The 18,019-nt window shown below is 46.7% G+C and overlaps 2 protein-coding genes across 3 annotated transcripts; one reads left to right on the top strand and one right to left on the bottom strand.

Annotated features, from left to right (window-relative positions):
• Window positions 1-492: 492 nt before the first annotated feature.
• On the top strand, window positions 493-6,538 carry LOC123121834 (uncharacterized). The gene is made up of 3 exons (XM_044541901.1): window positions 493-961; window positions 5,246-5,434; window positions 6,176-6,538. The coding sequence occupies exons 1-3, from the start codon at window positions 713-715 to the stop codon at window positions 6,251-6,253; spliced, it is 516 nt and encodes a 171-aa protein (XP_044397836.1). The 5' UTR covers window positions 493-712; the 3' UTR covers window positions 6,254-6,538.
• Window positions 6,539-7,257: 719 nt separating this feature from the next.
• On the bottom strand, window positions 7,258-10,979 carry LOC123121833 (uncharacterized). Of its 2 annotated transcripts, none has more exons than XM_044541899.1 (5): window positions 10,369-10,979; window positions 10,166-10,277; window positions 9,930-10,079; window positions 8,821-8,916; window positions 7,258-7,524 (listed from the first exon to the last, which is right to left on the bottom strand). In XM_044541899.1, exons 1-5 carry the CDS (start codon window positions 10,694-10,696, stop codon window positions 7,506-7,508), a joined length of 705 nt encoding a protein of 234 aa, XP_044397834.1. In that variant the 5' UTR covers window positions 10,697-10,979; the 3' UTR covers window positions 7,258-7,505. The 2 variants fall into 2 exon arrangements, with proteins under 2 accessions (XP_044397834.1, XP_044397835.1); XM_044541900.1 differs by having other exon boundaries at window positions 10,405-10,972.
• Window positions 10,980-18,019: the final 7,040 nt, after the last annotated feature.

Here is an 18,019-nt window from a genome sequence, read left to right as displayed (position 1 = left end):
AAATAAAAGAGTACCTAGTTTACGTGCTTATACGCGTGTAGCAGTGTGTGATGGACGTACGTTATTTTGTTTACGAGGGGCGTCTGATAGACGTACTCCCTCCGGTCCTTTTTACTATGTGTATTAGATTTTGGTCAGGTCAAACATTTTAAAGTTTGGCCAAATTTATATTAGAAAATATCAACATCTATAATACCAAATATATATACTATGAAACTACATTTCATAACGAATCTAACAATATTATTTTGGCATTGTGAATTGATACTTTTTTCTATGTGTTTGATTAAAGTATTTTTTGATGAACTTAGTCAAAGTAGACATACTTTACTTTGAACAGAATATATATATACAGACTAAAAAGGACATGAGGGAGTATGTTTTTCTAAAAAAAAATACCGGAGGGAGTACGTATAGAGTGAGTGCATACGTGCTTATGGGCCTGGTCCATTTAGGGAGGCGCTTCAGGCGCACCCCTCGACCATTATAGGCCCATTCGTGTTGTGCCTGGTTGGTCTCTGTTCTCCCTCTTGAAGCGCCGGCGAAACACGGCCGCCGCCGGGGCCGGGGGGAATCAGGTGAGCGGCGCAGCGTCCGTCGACAGGTGGTCCTGGGAGCGCGCGGACGGCGAAGGACGCGCACCTCCCCTAAGACTGCTCCACTTCCCTGGCCCCGTCGTCCCGTCTAAGTCGCCGGCGGCGTGGACGCAGCGATGTTGCGGACGGTGCTGCGCCGGGGAGGGGCGGCCATGAGGCAGGCCGTGCTGGCCGAGGGATCTACGGGGAACCTTCTACGGCTGAGCGTGGCGGAGCGGGAGCGCTCTCGGCGGCGTCGGCGCGACCCGGGGCGCGACGAGTTCTTCGTGCCAACGCCGGAGTCGCTTAAATGGCTCGACTCCGTCACCCTGCCCATGATCCTCACCGCCGCCGCCGTAGCCCTCTTCACCAAGCTCCTCATGATGGTACCCTCCGCCCCCACTCCTCTGTTCGCTAGGGTTAATTGCAGATGCAGCTGCCGTGCATTTGATTGAACATGTTTATTTAGGATTGAACACGTACCTAATCATGTGATCTGCGTACTGTATACATGTGAAGTGCTAAGGCCGATCATTGTGCGTTAGTGAATACTTTGGATTTGTAAGATGTGAGCTTCTAGAAATGTAACCTATTGTCAACAATGCATCAAATACATTTAGAGAAGAGACTTTCCAAGAAACTCTTTATTGGATGAAATGATCATCTATCCATGGTAGAGTAGTGAATAGAGCATCTCTAAATGTTGTGTTATCCAGGTATAGCTTTTTTATTCGATATTGCAGTTTGACTTTTTGTGTCCCCTTTTAATGGCTTCATTCAAGAAATGTTTGAACGAATTTATCTTAGTTATTTCATGAACTAGTCACCTAGATTTCATATAAGATATACTACTAGGTAACTGCCCGTGCGTTGCTTTTTTTTCGAAAAGGAGGATGACCCCCGGCCTCTGCATCTGGGAGATGCATACGGCCATTTTATTGATTATTCTTGAGGACCTTACAAAGTATAACAGCAATATGCCTGAATCCGCCATCTTGGCAATATCTGCCGCTACTCCTATCCAAATGATGAAGGGGTGCAAGTTGGGCCACATACCCATACCTCTCACCTAAGCCTAACATCTAAAGCCGGAGGCCCCGACCAAGCCATCTGCCGGGTCCGGGGCTCAAACCGGTCTAACGCACTCACATGTGTCGTCGCCGCCATCTTCCACTGGTCCATCTTTAGAGCAGATTGAGGTGACAACCTTGGCAGGTCCTCCGCCATCGACGCCACCACGACGCCAAACGACGACCTCCACCTACGCGACTCCATCTGCAAGCAACGGACATAAATCCATGCTAGGAAAGGGCCGCACCACCGCTATCGCCCACCACCAACAAGCGCCACCCAACCCCAAGGTTCCCAAAGCGACGCCTTCAAGAAGGGAACGGCGCCGTGAGCGCCGCTGCCGCCCAACAGAGTTAGGGCTTTCGCCTGGGAAACCTAGGGGGAGGTGAAGTGAGGAGATTAGTCCATACCGACGCCTCCAAGGAGGGAAACGGCGCCCTGAGGCGTCGCCGTCGGCGTGGCCGGTCATGGCCGGCCAGGGATTTCGCCCGAACTAGATCTCCGCCACCAGCAGCACCTCCTGTACAGAACCGGCGACCAAGAGGAAGCGCGGCCCGACCAGGCTGGCCCGCACGGGTGTAAAAAATATTTTGGTGGTTTCACATCAATAATGTAAGCTTGTACCTTTATAATCTACATGCACACATCGAGCTTCATTTTTAGAAAAGCAAGTCAATAGCACATCAGGCCAAAGATTATAATAGTTATACAAGATAGTTTGATTACTTGTGTATCTCTGACATCAAGCGTTTCTAGGTGCCTCAGCAGCCTCAAAAGCTGACCACATCTTAGCGAAAGATACTTTACGTGAAAAAGCTTTATAATTTGATGGGGGTGGTGATCCTCTAGACCCTTTGTATCTTGCAAATCTAACACCCAAAGGAATCTCATATCATCAGAAATGAAGAATGATTTCCATTCTCCAAATACTGGCAATGATCGGATGCCATACCAGTTCCGGGCTGCACTTTTGAATGCATTCTTCTCTCTTAACCAGCTATTGCTTACAGCAAGGTGATGAACTTTGCCTGCCTGTGACGAACAAGATTTTCCTCTGTCGACTTTGAGATCGTGATTTCGCAAATGAGATCAAGAATTTGCAAAAATAACAATCCTCCCGGTGGCGCTAAGGCCTGTCCTTTTTTGATGGCTCGACCATGGTCCTGCTGATTAGCTCAGTGACGTGACTGTTCCCTAGTTCTTCTGTTGTCTTATCCCTCTGCAATCCATCTTCTCACCAAGCGTGCCCACTCAATGTCACGCCTTCAGGAAAAATGGAGAAATACAAAAAGCGAAGCTTGAGATGTAAACCCTTGTAGCTTGAGACAAGTACTGTTTTTATCATTGCAAGCTCTGGATTGACCTGAAGCGCATCACTCATATGTTTGTTCAGATTTCTCCACCCCATAGTTCTTGTTCGGTTTGGTTGCCAGGAAGCTACCTATTGTGGAGACCGCGAGAGGGAGGCCACCACGCTTCTTCAGTATAAGATTTGCTAAGTTAACCATGTCCTGGGAGTGCGGCGAATCTGCACCCGGGCTCATCTGCACCCGCGCTCACGGAAAAAACAAAAAAAATACTAGAAAAATTCAAAAAATTCCAAAAAAAATTCGGGTGGTAGATAATTAGGTGCGTGAGGTTCGCTCCAAAATGCAACTCGTTTGAACATTTGAGCAAGTCTGTGCAAAAAAGACAAAATCGGGGTCTGTGAAAAAGTTTACTGTTCACAAACTGTTTTGACCCGATTTGTCTTTTTTGCCGAGGCCTGCTCAGATATCCAAATGAGTTGAATTTTGGAGCGGGCCTCACGCATCAACTTATCTACCACCCGAATTTTTTTTTGGATTTTTTTGAATTTTTCTAGTATTTTTTTTGAATTTTTTGCTGATCAGGTGCAGATGAGCCCGGGCTCCAGGATGAATTATCCATGTCCTGGTTATTATAATAATTTCTTCTCTCCTTCAGATTCTTGAATACCTGTTTGTTCACATAATATAGAAACAGAGGTCAGGTACAGCATTTTCCCTTCCTAAAAGAGAAGGATCGTTCTGTATGTACTAGCTCAATTACTGTATTAAATGGTACAGTGACCAAAAAATTGTATGGATTAATCTTTTTTGCATATAAAAATGATATTTCCAGTTTTACTTTGAAGCTTTCAACTACAACATTTGCTGAACTCAGTTTCCTAATTCAAGAACTTCTCCCTGCTCAGAGTTGTACTGGTGTTAAGCCATACTTTGCGCTGTATGCTTAATAGATGCATGCTTATGAAAGCTAAAAAATCTGTTCTGCTCTCCTTTTTCATGATGTGTTGGGAAAAAAACAAAAAATCTAGATAATAAAACAACTAACATAATTTAAGCATCAAGAGACCAAGCAATCACCTCAAGTGAGTGTGGAAATACACCAATTCCGACGCAAAATCCTGATACTTTGATTTACCTTTTCAGCAGGCTTGTGATTTTGGACATTCAGCAACCAAACCAGTAGATAGGTTGACAGAATAGAAGAAAGACCCAGTTTATTTTTCGTTTTGTTTTATTGGTGCGTCCTCTGGCACTGAGCGAAAGTGTTTAGGTATGACATTGTAATGCCACAACAACGAGAGCTGAAGTTTGACTCTCTACTGTAATATTCCCAATCACAATGAGAACTAACCTGCAGTTTTGAGCAGTACAAGTCCTTACGGGTTGCTGCTACATGACTCTTCATCAATGACTGAGACAGCCGCCTAACATTGTTGTCATGCTCAGCTTTGTCGTGTAGCCTGCAGAAAAATCGGCTCCGGCGGGCGAGATGCAGGAGATAGGAAAAAAAAAGGAGAGATCAAGAGAAAGCAATTAGAGAGATGCAGTTGTCTGACTACCTGGGCCGAGGAGGTCATTGGCGTGCACTGAACCGTCCTGAAGCGGCGTGCAGGTGCGGGACGACGGCGGCGGCGGCATGTATGTGATTGAAGTAGACGGCGTTGGGGTTGACATCATGATGTCCGGGAGGTTTCGTTGTCGCACCCATCCTGGCACAGAAGATCAGTCCGAGGCGACAAGGAGGCTCTGTGGCGGTGATGGCCGAGGTGGCGCGGCTAGGGCAGAGGGTGTCACCGGCCACGAGGAAAGGGAGCATGGGGGCTACGGCGGGGATCCAGTAGATTCTCCTTGGCACCCTGCCCCTGCTGGTGACGGGGATCTTATCAGCTGAGCGTGGTTGGCGGCCCGGAACCCTACAGCTAGCGTTTGGGAGGTGAGATCGGTCCGTGTTAGGGAAGGAGGAGGCGCTCGGATGGGGAAGGGAAGGATTTTACTGATCAGAAAACCGAAAAGACCAGAAAAAACGGTGGAAGGGGAGGGGAAGCGAAACGGTTGGATGAAGCAAAACGGTTTTTTTACGGGAGTGGAAACCTTTTTTTAGGTAGTAGAGATACATCCTTGTCGTGTAATCATCAATCCTGATGTTTGCCAGATTGTCTACCTACTGCATATTGTATATGTCGATCAAATAGTTTAACTCGGCATTGTTTGCATGTATTCAGAAAATCTTCTGTCTGTTCTGAAATTGGCATGCTCTGAAGCTTAGTTGCATGTTTTTTGGGTAGCTAGGAACATGAAGCTACAGACCAAGAAAGGAGGGAACGCAAGATTAAGAATAGTCACCCTGAGCAAGGAACAGTAAGGATGCTTTCGCGTGAAGAGTGGGATGAAATCCAAGAAGTCAGGCCAAGGACCCCTTTTGAATCAAAGTTAGCTCGTCCACATGCCCGCTTAAGAACTGGGGAAAAAATGCGGCTGGTAAGTAGCAGACATAACTTCCTCACTATCATCTCATCGATGCATTTTTGTATAATTCTGTGATTTTTGATGGTGTATTACATCTCTGTGGAGTTTTATTGGATCCACTGTCTTGCTTCCGTGCTGAAAACAGATGTATTGCTGATGCATAGTAGATACTGATGTTCCATGTTTCAACAACTTGCTGCTATACATAACTAGCAAGGTCACCCGTGCATGATGGTGCTAGATTTGTTAGTTATTATTCACATGTTTGGTTTACCTCGTGTCCTCATTAGTTATTAGATTATATTCAGCGGGATTTGAGTGATTGTGGTAGACATTTACTCTAGAGTATAATAGAACTTGTAACCAAAGTACACCTTGAGGAAACAAGCTTGCAGTTTTCGGCATATATATTTTGTTTCATCAGTGTAGTAATTCTGAAGGCATTAGTTAGTCAGTCAAACATGCCTTCATCTTAAAAGCAAGGTTTATAATATTGTATCACTTTTCGATATTTTTGTGAGTGAGCGTGCGTCGGATCAATTTTGTCTGGTTCTCCCTTACCCGCATCTCTTTTCAAGTCTCCGTGTTGGTAGGGCAGGCAGCAAGTCATCTCTTTTCTAATGTGGTTATCTTACCTGCATCCTTATCTAACTCAGTGGAGTTACCGCCTGCATACGTTTTTAAGGTTTGACCTACCTTTCGCTGTAGAGCTTGATGCTTAAGACAACTTATCTTGACATCTCTGCCCTGCAGGAGGATGCCAAGGATTGGGCTGTTGATGTGCTGACGGATGCTTTCACTAGAGCGGAAGAGAGTGCTAAGCGGAAGTGATCAAGAAGAAATGTACACCAGCAAACGCATCCACTTCGAAGTTTTGTTTAGAGGAAACACTTTTGGGTTCTCTTGAATGCACGTTCCATGGTTTCTTTTGAAGTTCCTAACTCCTCGCAAATGCTAACGTATGCGATGAACTACGGTAGCCGTGTAGAATAAAGTCTCCTTGCTACAATAAATACTACGGTTCTTCTGGGTCTGTACAGAAGCTTCTCCCCGCCCGATTCGATGACCTGAAGTTCGTGTCGTTTGTTGGAATGCAACTAGCGAATTCTTGTGTCTTTTTCTTAAACTTTGCAGAGTAGTGAATTCTAATTGAGAGCTGTAGTTTCAACACCTCTTGTGTTTAGATCTTACTAGGTGACCCGGTTGCGCCAATGGCACAAAAAGCTACTCCCTCCGTTCGGAATTATTTGTCGCAGAAATGGATGTATCTAGATGTATTTTAGTTCTAGATACATCCATTTCCGAGACAAGTAATTGCGAACGGAGGGAGTAGTTAGAAGCAATGTTAGTAGTGAGTAGGTAGGAGATGTAGGTAGAAAGATAATGCAATGTGGATTGTATTACAGATAGTAGAGTGACTTAAATTGGTTTACATATAGTAGAATGGCTTAGATCGGTTAACAGAAATACAGTTTTGTTTAGGCAGCCTCACAGCTTATTTAGGCATCTTCTTAGTCAAAACAGCACTCCTGCCCCTAGTGCCATCAAACCATATAATTCTTTGCCACCAACTCCCGATCCCATTGCCAATTTTATTGAACACATGGAAATTCCAAAAGCACACTGACAAATTTACTGGTCATCAACAAACAGTCAAGCACATAATTATTAATTGATAATTATCAATAATATCTAACGATCACCTAGGATTTTGGCTCTTCTCAAGAACAAATAATTTTTTTACTTTGGTACTAAAGTGACCTAATTCAAATTCATTTCAGATGAGAAAAACTATAGTGGAAGCAACAATCGTATAGAGAAATAACATCAAGAAATGGTGCTACTGAATTAGGATAGAAAAGATAAAAGTATTCATAAAAAAGCGATATCAGATATATTTTATGTGCCCTGCACAAGGTATGTACTAATAATTAATTAAAGCATGGTATTTCTCAATCTCATGTCAGGTGCCAAATATTAATCCTACAATGTGAAGCTGCAAAGCTAAGACGCAACATATTCCTGAATGCATGTCTTGTTGTTGGAAGAATTTATATCCTGATTGCTCACATTCACACATCCATCATCGAATCCTGTAGAGCCTACCGAGTACAATTAAGATGCAGTTAGAAGCAAACTAATAAAAGTACATCCAGACAGGAAATTGATGATATACCTTGTAACAAAAGTAGAACAAAAGTACAGCCAATTCCAAGTCAAATGTAAACATACTGTATGAACCAGAGAGAATAGATCTCAATGGTTAAATAAGCAATGGATGCAAAATATGTGCTCCGGGGCTGAACTTATTTAGAAACTTAATAACTGAACTATATGTGTGACCTAGTAATCTCTCCCATATACTTCCAGATATACTGAAAAGGAAAGACTGAATCTCATATCTTCTTACTATAAACCTCTAAAGCATAGGAAGGAGACATAAGAATATATGACGCACCGAAGGAATTTGACGAGCTTGCTTACGCTTTAAATCTTTCAACAACTTTGAAGACCACATACATACACATGGATATAATCATCACATATACAATCAGAACAAGACCATATCTATAGCAATAAAATGGCAACTAACATGAGGTTGTGCTACGTATAAATAAAGCGGAGTATTAAAGTTCCAACCATTAGCTAGTTGCATAATCTATAAGAGTTTGGAGTACATACGACCATTCAAAGAGATAGGGTAACTCTGTAATAACAACATGCCAGCGAAAGCTGAACCCAAGAACAATCCCTGAAAAGTAAAATTATTGTGCATCTCTACTTTTCTTTGATTCTTTTACGTCTCCTTCCAGATTTTACTATGATTGAGGTGTGTGTAAATTTGATCAGTCATACAGAACCAAAGCAATGTAGGTGCTCTTAATACTCAAATAAGAATAGACTGGAGAGGTAAGGATGAGCTCCTGGTATTCACTTTTGGTATTATTAAGAAATAAGCTATTGAGAATATGTAATGAATATAAAGATGGTGAGGGCTTCAAGAAACATAATAAACATCAGAACGGGAAGGTGCCATTTTCATTGACATGCCGAAAGAAATGTTGTGAGCAATTCCAAAATGCTAAATCGGACAGACAGGTATCACCTACTTGCTGATGACATCTACTTTTGAGCTCTGATGTAAGCATGGCAAAACAGCCCATAGTCAAGACTGGAACCGATGTATTTTAAAGAAATTCAGTACGGGGGTGAATAACAAATACGTAATGACAAGAACTATTGAACTCGAGCTTCGCTAGCATACAAAGAAACTAACAGCAAAAAACATCCACCATGCAACTAGTGGAATACTAAACAACATACAAAATTAGTAAGTAGTAACATCTCACATTCCTTAGCAAAGATAAATGGATGGCAGAGATGATGGCACAAATTACTTTATACGTCGAGCAGCCCTATCCTGGAAAGATGAATCTGCCTTCGACGGCAAGGATGTCATAGACGGACATGCAAAGCCTGAGATTCGCAACCACCTGCAGTGCAAGTCCAAACACAAACTGAGAAATACAATTAAGAACCATCAAGTGGAACTTAATTTCGGTACTGTGATGGTTGCTCCTTTTGGAAGATCAAATGGAAATATCAGATTAAAGCAGACATCAAAGCCTAAAGCATCTGGGAGCTCCTTCAGGAAAGTACTTAACTGGCAAAAACTGGCAAAAAAATCACCAGCAAAAACGATGGGAGGTTGTTGCTCAAGGGAATACACCGTCAGCAAGAACCGTAGCATTAACTGGCAAAAAAAGGCTGTTGCTACAGTTCATGGTGCAAAATCTCTTGGCCACCCAAACCCACATGCGAAACAAAAATGAAATTACCACAGTTATGGAAGGTACACTAACAATCGACGGCGATATACAACGTGCGGGCCGGATGACTTTCAAACCGCGATGGCACTCGCTATGCGGGTAACATAGCGGGATTTATATGTTCGATAAGGTTTTTTTCCGAACCATGACTGGGGGAGAATGATGGTTACGATATTTTTCCTAGAGTGACACCTGTTTGTGTCTGGAGAGAAAATTGCGCAAGAAACGTGCTTCCTATTCAAAATTTGCAAGATTTGTCCAAGGAACAAAAAAAAGAAGATAAGCAATCACAAATCTGAGGTGTTAGCATCATACTAAAAGTCAAAGAAGGAATATGAGCATCATACTATAAACTTAATACTACTGTGGTACATCATTGTCTCAGCGTTTCGCAGCTATATATCTATACATGGATAGGCGCCACATCATAAACTACTTAAACTGTCCTTAGAAGGTGTTTATTATGGGTAAAAATAAACAGAGGCAGTCAAATCTCGATCTCGATATGCGCTTCAACAAACAACGACCGCGCGGACACATGCCCACTGTTATCCTATTGCAGTTCGCTACATTTGTAGAATAGCCCAAGCCAATCAGTTACATGTGCATCACATCTTTGTTCATGTGAACCTCTAGTAATTGAATCTAAATAAATAGAGAAGATCACAAAAGTTTACCAGTGATAAAAACAGGTCTGAATTTTACCATCTGCCTCCAAACCAGGACAAACAGCCTTATCTGGATCATCAAAATTATGAAATGGAGGCAGAAATGACGCAATGCCATCGCCTCGGTCACTGCGCCCACAGCCATGCTGCTCCTCAGCTCTGCCACACAAAGAAACACGGTACTACTATTAAACACTGAAACCCACCCAATTAGAACACAGCAACAGCAGTTTCTAGCTACCCACTTGTCCTGACAAGGAGCCGATGCGTCCCCGCGGCCGTCCACGAACTTGATGGGCACGCGCTTGATAACGAGATCGGAGCCGGCAGGGATGAGTAGCGCGTCGTCGTCGAGAACTGAGGGGGCAGCAGAAAATGGGTCAAATCGAAAGAGCTGGGCAGCCTGGCAAAGGAATAGACCCCGCAGGGGAGGATGGGGGGAGCGCACTGTGGTTAGAGGCCGCGTCAGAGATGAGGAGGTCACCTTGCATCGGTCGAGCCACCGCTGGGACGCCCGGATCTCCTCTTCCTCCTCCAGATCCCACATCTCTCCTCTTCCTCCAAATCCCGCATCTCTCCTCTTCCTCTAGATCCGGGGCTGACGGCGCGCGGGAGGAGAGAGACGGCTGGGGCAAGCAGAGAGAAGGGGCTGGCGGTGCGGGTGAGGAGACGAGAGAGAGGGAGGAGAGGAGGCGGACGAGGCGCGGGGAGAGGAGAGGAGCCGGCAACGTCCTCCTCCAGATCCCACATCTCTCCTCTTCCTCCAAACCCCGCATCTCTCCTCTTCCTCCAGATCCGGGGCTGACGGCGCGCGGGAGGAGAGAGACGGCTGGGGCAAGCAGAGAGAAGAGGCTGGCAGTGCGGGTGAGGAGACGAGAGAGAGGGAGGAGAGGAGGCGGACGAGGCGCGGGGAGAGGAGAGGAGCCGGCAACGGCAAGAGGGGACAAGGGTCAAAGAGGAGATGCCCGGTCGCTTCTCTTTTTCTCTGGCTGCCCGCTCACTTCTCCTTTTTCTTTCGCTTCCCTGCTGCCCGCTCACTCTAGCTTCGCTGCTGCCCGGCTGCCGGCTCGCGCTCGTTGTGCACTATTCATAGCCGACGTGGAGGCATTGGTTGCGTCGAGCACCCCTTTCATCCTTTGTAAGTTCAATTAGGCATGCATGCTTCCGCTGGGAGGTCCTGCCACTGCAATTTGATTGATACCCAGCTTTGAGTAGTACAGTACTCCAATGGGAGTACTGACTAAATCATTTGTAATTTACAGTGTGCCACGTGCCTACCTGACGGCTGATGGGATCTGCTCTCATGCATTTTCTTACGGTGTGATGGGGACTGGGGAGCGGTACATTACATCCATAATCCATTGCAATAGAAGAAACTTTGGCAGAACCAAATTCAGCATGAATAGTGACCTTTAACCGCATGTAAATAGCCAATACAGCCACTTTGCGCAGCCAGCTGTTCTGTTTCAGCAGTGTTCGGGCTGCCATCGATCTGTGACTGAATCTCGCACGCCAACCCGGCCATATTCACGCGACGATCCGGCGCCTTGTCCAGGTTTAGCCGATTGGAGATCCCAAAGGGTGATCCCAGTCGGCTAAACCTGGGTAAGCATTACTTTGAGATAGCTCGCCACATGTGCCATGTTGTTCCCGACTGGTGGTCAGTTGCGTCGCCAGTCCGAAGAAGCCAGACAGAGTGGCCGCCACATCCGTCCATGGCCCGTTACATTTCCCATTTGTCCTCCTCATCGTATCGCTGCGCGGACAAGCCAACAATACTAAGCCTCGCTTTCTCTCGAGATTACTACCACTACCTTTCGCTGTCTAGGCTAGACTAGATGTGTTTGGGTTTATTTACCCGCTCGCTCGACGTGGGCAAGCACGACTCTGCAACAAAAATGGACGGATTGGGCTCTTTTGTCTTGTGCGCGCACGGGAAAGAAAATTCCAGGCACGAGATTTTACCGGTTTACAGTGCGGCGCATCTCGCTGTCTGGACTGCAAGCAGAGTGGATCGATCGATTGATTGATTGATTGTGGCAGCAAGTGAGCGAAAATGCGAGGTTTCTACCCCGTTCCTTTCCACCACATTAAGCAAGCCACATGCACAGCATTGTTATCATGCCAACGACAACCAATTGGTATGGAACGTCTGGGTCTGTCTAGATCGTCAAAGCGACGAACATTTTCTTACACTGCACTCAACGCCTAGAATGGCAGATCCAAGGTACCCCGGCGGCTAAGTGCTGATAGCATATGTAAATAAACAAGTCGCTAGTCTGCCGCGCTTGACAAATTCACGTAACTCCGGACGCGGTTGTCTAGTAGTGCCGGTTTCTTTCCCCGAGCCTCGCTGTCGATGCGATGCAGAGATCGCTTGACTCCGGCCGCGCCGGGTGGGTCCACGGCGGCTACGTACTGGATCGTCCGCTCAATTATTTGCCCGCGACCGCGTCCGGCCATGCACGGCGGCGCATACGCCACGCCAGGGGGAGGGAGAGCCGTTTTTCTCTCCTCTACGTGGAAAGAGGTGGCTGATACACATGCATCCTGGAGACGGACGGAGCTAAGCTCGTGTAGAATAGCATATACAACTACTCTTTCCGTTCTGAATTATTTGTCGCAGAAATGGATAGAAATTAATGTATCTAGAACTAAAAACACGTCTAGATATATTCTGTGTTGTCATAGGTAATTTCGGACCGAGTGAGCAGTATATGGCACCGATCGACTACTCGCTGGCCGACACGGATGGATTGGTTGCCGTGCACATTCTATCGCCACACCACTGGGCTCCTTGCGATCTGTCTGGCTCGACCAAGAATCCTAGCTAGCTGTCGATCGACAAGGCACGTATTTATCTTACCGCTGGCGCTACTACGAGACATGGACGTATGTAAAAGAGGTGTTCGTGGGCCGGTGCAGAGTAGTATTTTTCCTATCATATGTGCATGCACACGCTATCATATATATGTGCGGGAACAGTTACGTGTAGCAGAATCCGTCCCTACCATATGTGCATACGTGCATCGTCGCTTGGTCCGTCAATCCATCCATCGCCTGTTTGCATTTACTCGCTGGACGTGGACGCTGGAACTTACCGAGCAGGAGATGAGGAGGCTGATATGGGGTACAGTAGGTACTAGTACCTCCATTCTGGTTTATTGGTTCTTTTTATATTTTATGTCAAATTTTGATTTTAAATTTAACTAACAAGATGTTAATGCATGTTATCAAAAACAATATCATTGAAAACTAGAGTACGTTCAAAGACAATCCAACGATATAAGTTTTTGATGGCATGTGTTACTATTTTGTTAGTAATTTTATGGTCAAAATTTGGCTCAAAATATGAAAGGGACCTATAAACCAGAGACATAGGTAGTATAAGGGTCTGATTTGGCTATTGTGCGGGCACGCTGGATTATTATCATTTCTTTGATCGATCGTCCAATTAAGCAGCAAACAGGAGATCTTGACACTTGCTACCACCTTTCTTATAGCGCCACGAGATTTTGCAGGCACAGTGTAGACATCCGTGTCCCTGAAGCAGCGAGCGTCCCTCGATTGATTATCATTATCATACAATAACTATCTGACGACGACTACCTGTTGGCTAATCTCGGGTGATTGTCAAGGCACCAAACAAACAATTTGATACTGCATGCTCAGCCAAGTGCCCGGCCCACGATGCAAAACCCGGGACCCTGAGGCCTGACCCTGACAATGTAGTGTAGTACAGTGTACTATACTGTAGAGTAGTACAGTATACTACTCTACAGGGAGTAGTAGAGTACTAGCCGGCATTATTTTTTGTGCCGTACTGTACTAATCTGGCCCAGGAATTCAGTGACGATCTGTGTGGACTTGCACGACGCCACGACGTCGACTCCAACAAATGGAGCAGGAGACCAGGACACTGATTTTATGTTGCGGGTGAAATCATTGTAGCATTACTTCAACTCATAAAATCTCTACAATCAGCCAGAACTAGGTCTAATGAATCTGCTGGGCTACAACCAACCCAAGTCATAGTTCTCCCCTCTGTTTAAGCAACAACCTTGCTACATCTCAGTCGACTGAGACTTGCTTAAGTCGCCGTCGATGTCATATTCGTGAGATCTTACATCACAATCCGTAGCTTCAGCTTTTTCTTTTCTCTTTCTTATATGTTATGCACTTGACTGGGACTTGGTTAATTCTTAGTCGACTGAGACCTAGTCTCACTTTTCTAGCAAACTTAGCTAAGTTTTTTTTTTGAAAAGCTAAGCTGTTGCGAACTTTATTTTCAGTACGAATAACACACATGTCAACGGATTACAAGGGGAGATAAAAAATAACCCACACTAAAAGTGTGGGTTGCAATGGGAGATAAAGAATAACATACACATCTAACGTAATAAGCAAGCTCAAGACCCTTCACATGTCCATGCCATCTATTTAGATCGACGGGGTGCCCATGCCTACATACGGGTCGTCGTACAGATCATTGATCATAGAGGTCAAGACGTTGTACTTGCACCCATGCCTTTTGGCAACGCCTCCTTTTTTCGCACTGACCTCGGGTGAAAGGTCCTATGATCAACGAAGATTAACTTATTTTCGTTTTCTTAAAGGAAGCTTTAATTTTCATTTTTCCTCTTCGAACCTTGTATATGATGTGATGGTCCTGGTGATACGCGGGCACACACCGAGGTGTAAAAAATGCATATGAGCAAAAACTGCTCCATTATCGTGCTTGTTTTTTTCTTACAAAATCCTAATAATGACCTTGGACTCTGAAAGTACTCTTTAAGATTCTCATTCCGCTCTTTCCAAATTTATTCACTCTAGCCCTCATACACTAAAAGAGAAATCTATGAAAATGCAGCCGTGGGCACACCGAGATGTAAAAAGATGTATATGAGTTGCTCCATTAACGCGCTTGCTTTTTCTCTTGGAGAATCCGAATAATGACTTTGGACTTCTAAAGGATTAATTTGTGTTTGGGTTTTCACTGGATTTTGGTACTTAATTCATGCGCATCAAGCTCCTTTATCTTTGGAATTTTGAAGTGCGCCTCGCTTTCCCTTGGTTGGTCGTGCATGCTTGCTTTTCCTCTGGCTAGGCTCAAGCTCCCTCGTTTGGCCATGCATGTATGCGGTAGGCACCCATGCTCTTTTTTCTTTGGTATTTAAATGCGCCTCTTTTATTTGGTTGGTAGTGCATGCCTGCATGTTTGCTTTTTTTCTTCGAAGAATGTTAAGGCCTATTATCAAAATTCACTGGAAGTACAAACCACAGCCGACCCGACCTTAGCTCCGGCACCACCCTTGCCCCGCCGCCGTATTGAGCCCCCAGTGTTGCCAGCACTGTCACAACACTCCTCCCCTCCATTCTCGCCGGCCCGGACGCCGCCGCAGCACGCTCCGACTACTCTCGGACTGCACTTGCCCTTCATCTGTTCGACACGTTGTCCGACTAGCTTTTTGTGATTGTTTTGTAGGCAAAACGATGAATTCAGACGCTTCATCGATGAGGAGGACCGAGAGAGCTGGATGAATTGATTCAAAAGAAGTTCTTCGATTCGTCGGACTCGTACGAAGAAGTCGAGATGATGACGATGATGAGCATCCACCATCCAACAAGAAATGAACCGGGAGATTGAACACATTCTCAGCTTCAAGGGCTGGATTACTGAATCGTCGCCCGCACCCACCCGGCCACGTACGGCGGCACATGTACGTCACGGAAGCACGCTCGTCCGTCGCTACACCACGGCCGGACACGGATGGACGGGCAGAGGACGTACCCAGTACGCTTGCTTCTTCGTTGGCTGTAGGCTGTAGCAACTGCGTGCCACACACGTTCTTCGCTACGTACGTACTCCGGTTAGTTTAGTGAGACATCCATGCGTATTTGCCCGGAGCCCCGATTGGGTGGTCTTCATCTCCCTCGGTTGCGTCGCCAACTTAGCCCGAGAAGAGAGGCCAGACAGCCGATCGATGTCTACCCATCAGTTACATAATTTGTGTCTATCCTATCCTTGTGCTCGTTGCGTATGCACTCGATCTCTCTGGGCTGTGTGCTCGACGTAGAGGGGCACGGCGCCACAACGACGAGAAGCAATTTATTTTGCTCGCGTGATCATATACCCTACCAGCAACAATTACTAGTACTCCATACTAGTACAGTGTCAAAAATCGTCTTACATTGTATTATACAAAATACGATCACTGCTCCACCTGCTAGCTGGCTAGAGTCGGCGATCGACAAATAATTTCATATAGTAAATATCTCTGCCTAGACTAGATCGAAGTCGGAATCCTGACACGGTCACGTACTATTTACGCCACATTGTGTAATGCAATTTTGTCCAGGAACCCACCAATCATGCATGCACCCGTATCTCCAGGAAATGGACCGGCGGGGTCCCCGAGGGCGACTAGTTGATCACTCGATCATCAATGCCCTCCCCGGCCGCTCTCATGTTTACGTAGTACGTCAGGGGACCGACCGACGGTTTTTCTCCGTGGACTCAGTGAGGCTGCCGATTATTGATCGGTAATGCATGTACGTACGTATCATGTATGTGCGGCGTGACACTGCGTCTGCATGCCTGTGCTGCACTGTTCAAGGACGATAGCGGTCGAGGCTTATCCATCCATCCTCCTCACATCACACCGGACGTCAGATCGAGCACCGGAGGAGTCCTGGCACGTAACGCAGGCGAGAGACCCAGGGACAGGGCCGTGGAATCATAGTCGTGCACTGCCCAAGGAGACCGGCACCACGTGCGCGTACGCAGGAGCACGCTTTATATATTTTTTTTATCTTTTTTAGTCCAACGACATCTCCAAGGCGGCCCCCAAATCTCCCGCTGCGTCCGGACCGCGCTGTTCGACCATGAAAATCATCCAACGCCGATCTGTATTGCTCCGGCGCAGTCCGGACACGATTTACCCCTGCAAACCGGAGACAGACGTGGGTAGGTTTGCAGGAGTCCGGATCGATCCTACGCACACTTCAGACCATCCTGGCCCGCCAAAAACCAGTCACCTGCCCCTCCCGCGCTTTTCTTCCGATACACGCGCCGCTTACCACGCCGCATTCATGCCGGCCGAGAGCATGCGGAGGCCGGCATGGATGTTGCGATGTGACCAGGGAGGGATGGAGGGCGACGCAAACCGACACGACCTCTCGGCAGCCGCTGCTTCAGGGGGTGTTTGTTTACAGGGACTTATTGATGTAGGGACTTAAAAAAGTCTCTTTTTAGTCCAATCTAAACCAAATAGAAGGGACTTATAGGGACTTAAAGTGGGCATTCGAGACTTATGAAAGAAGACCCTCAGGGAGAGTCTTTTTGGGACTTTTAGTTGTAACATGGTCTTTTAATCCATGTTTAGCCCCAGGAACCAAACAGGTAGAGACTTTTTAGGGACTAGCAACTTTTTAGTTGGGACTAAAAAAAGTCCTAGGACTGATGAACCAAACAGGGCCTCAATGCGGATGCAGGTTCCCGAGGAACCAACTTCGGCCGCTGCACCGCACTGAAGCGGCTGAACGGCCCTTCACGCGGGCCTCGCCACGGCTATTTAAACCGTGCGCCGGAGATGCACCACCCCATCCCCGAGCACCGCCCCCCTCCCCTCCCCTGTCTCCGTGCCCGAGCCCCCCTCCCTCTCCGGCCCAAACTCCGGCGATGCCGTAGTCGTGGTGCTCCGCACCGGCAGGCGGAGTAGGTGGAAGCTCCACCTCCGACGGTTCTTGGCGCTGCTGCAGACGCTCTCCGGGCCCGTCAACGTCGACGACGGCCGGTTCCTCCGTCAAGGAGGGGATCGTCATCTGCTGCAGTGACGAGGAGGACCAGGCGCCGCCGCCGCAGCCGCCCCAACTCCTCAAGGAGGCCGCTCTGACGGACAAAGATTTCGCCCGTCAGATCGAGATAATGACGAGTGGCCGCTCCGTTATATGGGGCCGTCACTGCCATTGCCAGTGCGCATGAAGGAGGAGCCGCGGTCCCCGCCGCGCCACCACGTCAAACCCGAGCCGACATCCATGCTCCTGCCGGTGAAGGAGGAGCCGGCCTCGCCCCCGCACCACCGCGGCGTCCAGATAGG

Source organism: Triticum aestivum, chromosome 5D (assembly GCF_018294505.1).
Source record: "Triticum aestivum cultivar Chinese Spring chromosome 5D, IWGSC CS RefSeq v2.1, whole genome shotgun sequence".
Classification (NCBI taxonomy): Eukaryota; Viridiplantae; Streptophyta; class Magnoliopsida; order Poales; family Poaceae; genus Triticum; species Triticum aestivum.
Note: the sequence above shows the minus strand (reverse complement) of the source record. Positions and strands in the feature narration are given on the sequence as shown.